The sequence below is a fragment of the Arachis hypogaea genome, chromosome 14 (assembly GCF_003086295.3).
Source record: "Arachis hypogaea cultivar Tifrunner chromosome 14, arahy.Tifrunner.gnm2.J5K5, whole genome shotgun sequence".
Taxonomy (NCBI): Eukaryota; Viridiplantae; Streptophyta; class Magnoliopsida; order Fabales; family Fabaceae; genus Arachis; species Arachis hypogaea.
Genome location: NC_092049.1, coordinates 101,491,324 through 101,499,310, shown reverse-complemented (window position 1 = coordinate 101,499,310; position 7,987 = coordinate 101,491,324). Strand labels below are relative to the sequence as shown.

Sequence of the window (7,987 nt, the reverse complement as noted above, 5' to 3'; positions counted from 1 at the left end):
GAGAATTTTTAGAAGACATTAAAGACATTAAAGCTAATACTACTTCATACATAACCCAAATATTGATGCAGAAGAAATGAGGGAATGTGAGATCATAGATGATACACCACATAAAGAGCACCATAATCAATTTAACTCTCAAGCTCTCTCCTGTAAGACAGTCGGATTTTCACTACTGACAACCCTATATTAATAGTTTAGTATTAGATAGGTTTGATTTTTCTAATTCATGTACCATACAAACACCACTCATTAAGAATCCTTATTTAAATGGATTCAGAAGTAGTGGTAGTCGCCAACCTAATCCAAATGAATACATGAATATTGACTATAAGTTGGTCCATTTTGACCTATTTCTGGAATGCAACTTCGATTCATTTGGAGAATAACCACCTCCCTTAGGTTAAAATGCCCAAACGAGGGACACTTGTATACTAGTTGCACATTCAATCATATTGTGTTCAAGTCTCCAACGATTTTATTCCCTTGCCATATATATCTACATCATTCGTAAATGAAGATGTTAAGATGTTGATAAAAAGAAATGAATAAAAAATAAACTATATTTATTATCTTTAACATTTTTTAAATTCTTACAAACTACCTCTAACAATTAATTTAATTTAATTTTATATTCAACGTTTGAAATAAAATTCATTTATTTCAATTCGTAATCAAAATTTTAGGGTCAAAAGGTAATCAAAATTTGCTTTTTCAATTTTATTCCTATTAACCACTATCATACCCTTTTCTCTTCTCATTATCACTAATAGTAGCATAGCGGCAATGGAAGACAAGAGCAACACTGCATTGGTAAATGGAGAAAGAGAAATTCAGTGGCAAAGGATCGAAGAGGCAAAGGAGGAGATGATAATGGTGGTTGTGGAAGGAAAAGCAGAGTTGTGGGTAGAGGTTACCTATTTGGGACTGGAAATGATGAAAAGTGAAAGAATGATAAAATTAAAAAAAAAAAAAAAAAGAAATTAACTATTACTAGTCAAAAAGATAATAAGATTGAATTGAAATGTATTCCAATTATTGAAAATAAAATTAAATCAAATTAAACATTAAAAATAATCTTAAAAATGTAAAAACATAAGAATAAAAAATATCTTTTACTCGTAAATAAAGCAAAAGAGAAAAAGATTATAAACTTTGATATCGTTCCCAATGTTTAGGAATGACTTAAAATTTTCCTTTTAAAATATTTTTGTTTTTTGTTCTAGTTTTAACCTCTTAACGTTTTTAAGAATAGTTTAATTTTGTCCTTCTTTACTTACTAACTACGTTAATATTTTTTAGCATTAATCAAACTTTTCATAACCTTCGGTTGACAAAATAGGAAAAGAGCATTCAAATTGAGCATAAGCACAAAATGAGCTCAAATGAAGAGCTTAATTGTTCTCGAAAGATCACCCATAAAGAACAACTATTCTTGCAAAAGCATCCTGAGAAGCCCAAACAATTAGACTACTTACTAGCCTTGGCCACCAAAGCTATCACGACTATCATGTTGCCATCCATAACCCTGAGCTTCATGCCCAACATCACCAGGATAGTAATTCTGCTTCATGTGTGACATGTGGGGTGGAGGCGGTGGTGGCGGCGGGAGGCTCATGGGCTGTGGTGCCAATACGCCTTTGGCATCCCTTGGATCCACAACCATACCACCCGGTCCTTGTTCAAAAGGCACACCACCAATTCCTGCATGCCAGGGCTGGGGATAATTTCCAGGGAAATTTGGGCCACCTGGGACCCCTTGTGGGAAACCCAGTAACGAACTCTGGTCTCCACCCATATCAGATGCCGAATCCTGCCTAGGTATATCATAGGGAGCACCATAAAACGGTTGAGCACGATCCTGTGGGTAAGGGGGATAACCAAATGGCATAGGAGGGTTCATCATTGGGTTTGAAGCAACCATTGTAGGCATGTTGGGACCAGAATGCATTGGTGGATACTCAGGAAATGAGGTCTCTGGACCAATTGATTGCTGCCTGTCACCAAACAGGGAAGGTTCTTGGGTGGGATGTGGCATGTCAAAACTTTGTTGATGGAAGCTCTGATGAATCCCTAAACCAGAGCTTGGCATGGAGTCAGAAGGGTGATTTTGTTGACCAAAAAATGGTGGCTTTGGCTGCAGATTTCCCCTTGAAGGTGGTTGATCTCTTGGTGGCTGTCGACGTGTTTTGTCTTCTGGATCATGCTGCTGCGAATTTGATCCAGGAGAGAAAACTGGCCTTTGTGGACCTCGAGCATCTGAAGCCGTAGATTGCCTAACACTCTGTACCTCGGACTCATTTCCATCTTCTTTATCTGCATTTGGTCGAAGGAGGTTAGAGTGGCTGTCTTGGATATGAGACTCAAATTCAGCCTTCTTCAAGAAAGACTTGAGACAATGAGGAGCTGCACATATGAGGATTCCTTCCATCATTTTGATTGTCTGAATCTTTTGGATTCGTTCATCACACCTATGTTTGAAGGAAGATAAAAATACATTTCTTGAATAAGTAACAGATGCTATATATAAATGAAAATTCTATCCATGGAAGCTATGAGATGCAAAAGCAAATTCCTCTGGGCCAACAATAAGGTGGACATACCTCTTTTACATGCATACTTAGATACCAGTTTCTACATTATGCAAAATTGACAAATATATATACATATATTGGTACTGCTTGGATATACATCATTCACACCTATTCAAAGTGGCAGATCTTGAATTGTGTCCAGTTAGCCACTCAAACATGTACAAATCAAAATCTCAACCTTCACAAATCTGCTGTGGATGAGGTGGCATGTATGAATGTAGCCATGTAGCAAATGGACTGTGTAGTGAATACAAATGCACAATATTTAACAAAAAATTCTGAAATATATATATATCTTCAAATTGCATCTCATGCCTGACGAACAAACAGTACATGTATTACAGCCTAGTCAGGTTGAAACCAATATCTATATCAAGCATTATACTCCAAAGTAAAGTCCTGAAGAATATAGAGAATGAATTGAACAGATAAAAGTATGTTTTGCATTGCTTTTACTGTATGATGTAGATTTAGAGACAAGAAATATGCTTACAGGTAGCACATTGAATCACTTCTAGCACAATCGAGACAAAATGCATGCTCACAAGGGCTCTGCAAGACCATAAGCCTGTTAGTTTGCAGTGAGCCAATATCAAGGTATTTAACAAGTTCAACATCTCACTCGTGGGCACCAAGGAAAAGAAAGAGTAACTAAATTAAAAACAAGACAGGAAATGACATATCATTAGACAGGTCCACCTCAATACTGCTAGTCTGCTATAATAAATTGTCATTTTCAAGCAAATTTTGAATTACAATTCAAAGTCACAGATAAAATAACATCCAGAAATGCCACACAATAAATAATACGCTAGCTATATGAACATATGAAAAGGAAGCATATAACAAAACAGAGCAGAAAAATCAAGTTTATCAATAGTGGTAATGGATTGCGGTTCTCGCGATTTGCCAACAAATTGCGATGAAAATATAGTGGATAAAATTGCGGCTTATAACAGAAGACATATCAGCCTATAATAATAGTAATAAATTAAAAAAGTCGGCAATTAAATATTTACATTCTAGGAAAGGTAATGGGATCAGGAATATAACAGACCAGGGGCATGAGATGAGGGGGGGGGGAAAGGAACAGAGACTAAAGAACATACAGCTCCTAATAGCCTCCTATATCCATAAAGGCTTCATTTAAAAATTATCTGTAGATTAAATAGAAGTGAAGAGCCACTCAAAACACCATGTCTAAAAATTTTCATGCACGCTAAAACTTTGCCAAACAAATGACCTTCTCTCTCTTGCAAGTTTATAAAGTACCCAGAGATACTCGGCAAGAGTAACAATGAGATTTCAAGTAAGAATAACTATGCAATATTCAGTTCATGGTGACTACACTAAGACTTTATTTGGTAAAGCTTTTGAAAAGCACAAGCACCTCATTTTGTATAAAAAAGATCATGTGCTTGTACCTGTAGCTTTTAAAAGTTAGAGGTGCTTTTGAAAGCACCTAAAGAGGTGTTTTTCAAAGTTAGCTTGTGTTTTTTTTTTTTTTTTTACCAAAGATAGGAGACTCGAACCCGCAACCTCTTAATTGAGTATGGGGAGACTATGCCATTTGAGCTATAACTCATTGGCAAGTTAGCTTGTGTTTATCAAAATAAAAAAGTTTAATCTCATATGTTAATAAATATTCAAATTTACTCTTATATTTATGTCTATTATGGTCTTTCTAAATTTACAAGCTATTTTACCAAATACAATTATTATTACTTGTGCTTATTGAAAACCATTTTTAGTTTGATTCACCAAACATAAGTGGAATAGCTTTTAGAAAACTATTTTTCAAAAACCGGTTTTGTACTTTCAGCTGGAACGCCTCTTGCTCATAAACTTCTTTTTTCCTTTTTCCATGTATTACAATGTTTATTGAGGGGGCAACCCAGGTTACGGCAAAGAATATATATTCAGAAGTAACCAAAATTTAAATTAAGTCTGGAAACTTGAATGAAAATAAATAAATTAAAACCATACAACTTGGGCTCTACCATGACCAAGAATCCTAACAAGCCAAAACATCAATTGAAAAAGCAGTCTAACATGTGCATAAGTAGTTTACCAGTCGTCCATATATAGCAATTGGAAAATCACAGCGAACGCAGAAATGGACCCGCTCACCGAGCTGGCGGCGTGATCTACGGCCCAACGTCTTGACAAGCGAAGCAGCAGTAGCTGATCCAATGCCCTTTGCAACAGGTAGATCAGCAAGAACCAGATGGTCAGGGCAAGCGACGGTAACAGTCTCAACAGGTGGGGGCTTAACCCCTGCCGACCCTTCTGAGGCAGGAGCCTTACTAAGCCGAATCTGAAGCATGTTTCAACCAAATTTCTTCACTCAACCCTTCAAAGACAGCACTTCAATTGATCAGCCTATTATTCTAGCAAACTTTGCCTCTTCCTCCTGCATTTGTTTTTTTGAATAATAAAACAAATCAGCAATGCTTTTTTTTTTTAATATAATCAAAACAGAAATCACAAAGGAATTTAAAAAAAAAAAAAAAAGGCTAACACGATCAACATTCCAAATGTATTACATGCTGCAGATAAACCTTAAGTGGAGTAACATGCAGAAGCTCTAGAAGAAATCAGAAACACGCAAATGATGTAGAATTAAATAAAATATCAGTAAGACAAAAGAAGACAACACGAATTAGGGCTCACAAGTTCTAGTTTCTCAATGAAAGAATTTAAAATCAATTTCCATGATATTATACCTTTGTCGTACAAAATTTAAACCCTAAAAGAATTTTAATAGTTGTTGTTCTCAACGGGTAAGGAGGTTCATTGAAGAAGAAAATTGAGCATGAGAAGGAGAGTTGAATGAAGAAACTAACTTGGAGACAGGAACATAGAAGAAGGTTGGAATCTGGGATTTGCGTTGCTTTGGGTTTCTTCCGTTCTTTATCGGTTTCGTTCGCAACACAGGGGGCGCTTCCCTGACAATGCGATTGCGAGTTAACAAAATATGCACATTTTGAAAATAATTTTCAATACTTATGAACAAGGTTCTGAAAACCGGACCAGTTATAGAACCGCTTTAGCTATTGGTTCACTGGTTTACTGGCTCAACCGGTTTAACCATGGTTCAACCGGAAAAACCGTTTTATAATAAAATAATAAATAAATTATAAATAAACACTAAAAATAAAAATAGGACAAAAATAATTTTCTATTATTCCACAAGGCCTATTGATACCTGAAAAAGTATTTACCCTTATGATTATCAATTTGTCATTCAATTAGTTACTAATCGAAATTTAAGAAAAAGCTCCACTGTTCCCCACTACATTGCCTTAACACAAATCCTGGAATACACAATGCTCTCTTAATTCCAAATTAAACTTGAAAAGTTCAAAATCACACCATGTATTCAAAAGATAAATAAATAAATAAGATAATCATATTCTGCTACACATAGAAGCCTGAACAGGAGTGATTAAGATAAAAGTTAATATCAAAGTGGTGCTTTACAATCCTAGACTACTTACAGCCATCAAATACTGCTAAAATTGACATCAGGATGTGTAGCATCATGTAATTCACTCAAGTAAATCCTATTGGAGAAAACTTGAAAGTTGAAACCAATCCAAAAATTTATAGTACAACATAATGCTTCTCAATGTAGCTAGACTAACACAGAAAAGTCACACAGTTTAGCAAATCATTATTGCAAGCCAGTCTTCTGAATAGCTACAGTTATTCCCATTCCTCCCAGCAACCACTAATGTTGAGCATTCAGGACTTGGCAACAGCATTGAAAGGGAATATGACAGTAACAGTTTCTTGCAAGTAAGGGAATCATACATGCCACAAAAATCCCCATAATGATAATGGAAAAAATCACCTTCAAGATATGAGAAGAATCCCCCTTGCTGGACCAGTTTAGTAGTGATCAAGTATATATCACTTCATTAAATAATGGTATTAGTTACTAATACAATCTGTTAAAACTTTTTGGTAAAGGAACCCATCAGATACTACAAAGGAATCAAGCTGAATCTCTTCTACAATAGCTTTCTACAGGCAGGGACAAAAATAACAAATTTGAAAGGTGAAGGGGTTTCAGGTCGGGAGGGTTGAGGAGGAGAGGACTAAAAATTAACAGAAAGAAAACATATAATAATTAACCACCTGAAACAGACTTAAATATTATCAGAAGACACATCATTAGACATGAACAATTCTCAGCAACAAAATTCCAAGCAGTGAACAAAAAGAAACGCAACATGCAATATCCTTCTCTAATTTACCAGACAAAAACAGAAAAATAGAAAAACAAAGAAATCCACCTACTGACGGAGAATAGCAGAACAGAAAAACAGCAGAACCAGGGCTAATCAATAACCAAATAATCACTCAATAAAAAATTAAAACCACACAACATTCAAATTTTCAATAATCATTGGATGATTTTTGAGCAAAGAACGAAGAACAAAGAATGAAAAAAATGAAGTCATTACCTTCGATCTAAGCAGTATGAGCAGAAGGGCAGCAGCGCGACCGAGACGGAGACCAGGCGACGAGCACGACGACGAACGGCGGCAAAAGCGTGGCTGAGCAAACGAAGATAAGACGGCGGCCGGCGAATTCGAGGAAGAAGTTGCGCTTGGTGAATGAGGAAATGGGTTGGAGACTCGGGATCGACGCCCAGACGAAGACGGTGGTGTTGAGCGCGACGAATGCCGGCAGAAGAGCAGCGGTGGGGGAGCAACAACACGCACAGCCCGAGCACTCACTGGCGGAGGAAGGCGCGAGCAGCCGAGCAAGAGGAGAGAGGCGAGATGCGAGCACACGACGCGGAGGATCCGGCGAGAGGCCCGAGAGCACGAAGACGGAAGTTCTCGAGTGCGACGGACGGCAGCAGCAGTCTCTCCCTCCGACAGACGGCGACAACTATTGGTGGTGGCTAGGGTTTGCTTTCTTTGGTGGAGGCTAGGGCAGTTTGCTCTTTGCTGAAGGAAGGAGTTGGAGAAGGGGGGATAACGCGTGCAATCCCTTTTTCCCTTTCAAGGAAGGAAACGACGTCGTTTCCTTTAAACCGGCCGGGTTCCGGTCCAGTCTGACCGGCCGGTTACTGACTGGTTTAACGATTCTTGAACGGTTTATGATTTGACGGTTTTACACTGGATCGGATCGGACCGTTTTCTTTGTCGGTTTCCGGTCGATCGGTTTGACCGATCGGTCTGATCCAATTTTTAGAACATTGCTTCTGAATGTTGCCATTTTTATTATCTTTTATATTAATTTAATTTAGGCTTAAATAAATTTTTTTTCTTATAAAATATTTTCTTTTCTTTTTATATTAAAAAATGATTTTATTTCAAGATAATTTAAAATAAAATCTATGATAATGTTAAGAAGACAATAAACAATCAATTCAA

At 36.9% G+C, this 7,987-nt stretch overlaps 1 protein-coding gene across 4 annotated transcripts; it reads right to left on the bottom strand.

Annotated features, from left to right (window-relative positions):
- Positions 1-1,242: 1,242 nt before the first annotated feature.
- LOC112743585 (E3 ubiquitin-protein ligase HAKAI homolog) lies at positions 1,243-7,614 on the bottom strand. 4 transcript variants are annotated; one of them, XM_025792859.3, is made up of 5 exons: positions 7,067-7,614; positions 5,441-5,542; positions 4,666-5,007; positions 3,088-3,146; positions 1,243-2,471 (listed from the first exon to the last, which is right to left on the bottom strand). In XM_025792859.3, exons 3-5 carry the CDS (start codon positions 4,918-4,920, stop codon positions 1,478-1,480), a joined length of 1,308 nt encoding a protein of 435 aa, XP_025648644.1. In that variant the 5' UTR covers positions 4,921-5,007; positions 5,441-5,542; positions 7,067-7,614; the 3' UTR covers positions 1,243-1,477. The 4 variants fall into 4 exon arrangements, with proteins under 4 accessions (XP_025648644.1, XP_072070451.1, XP_025648643.1 ...); XM_072214350.1 differs by having other exon boundaries at positions 3,088-3,162; positions 7,067-7,581; XM_025792858.3 differs by lacking the exon at positions 5,441-5,542.
- Between the last annotated feature and the right edge of the window lie 373 nt (positions 7,615-7,987).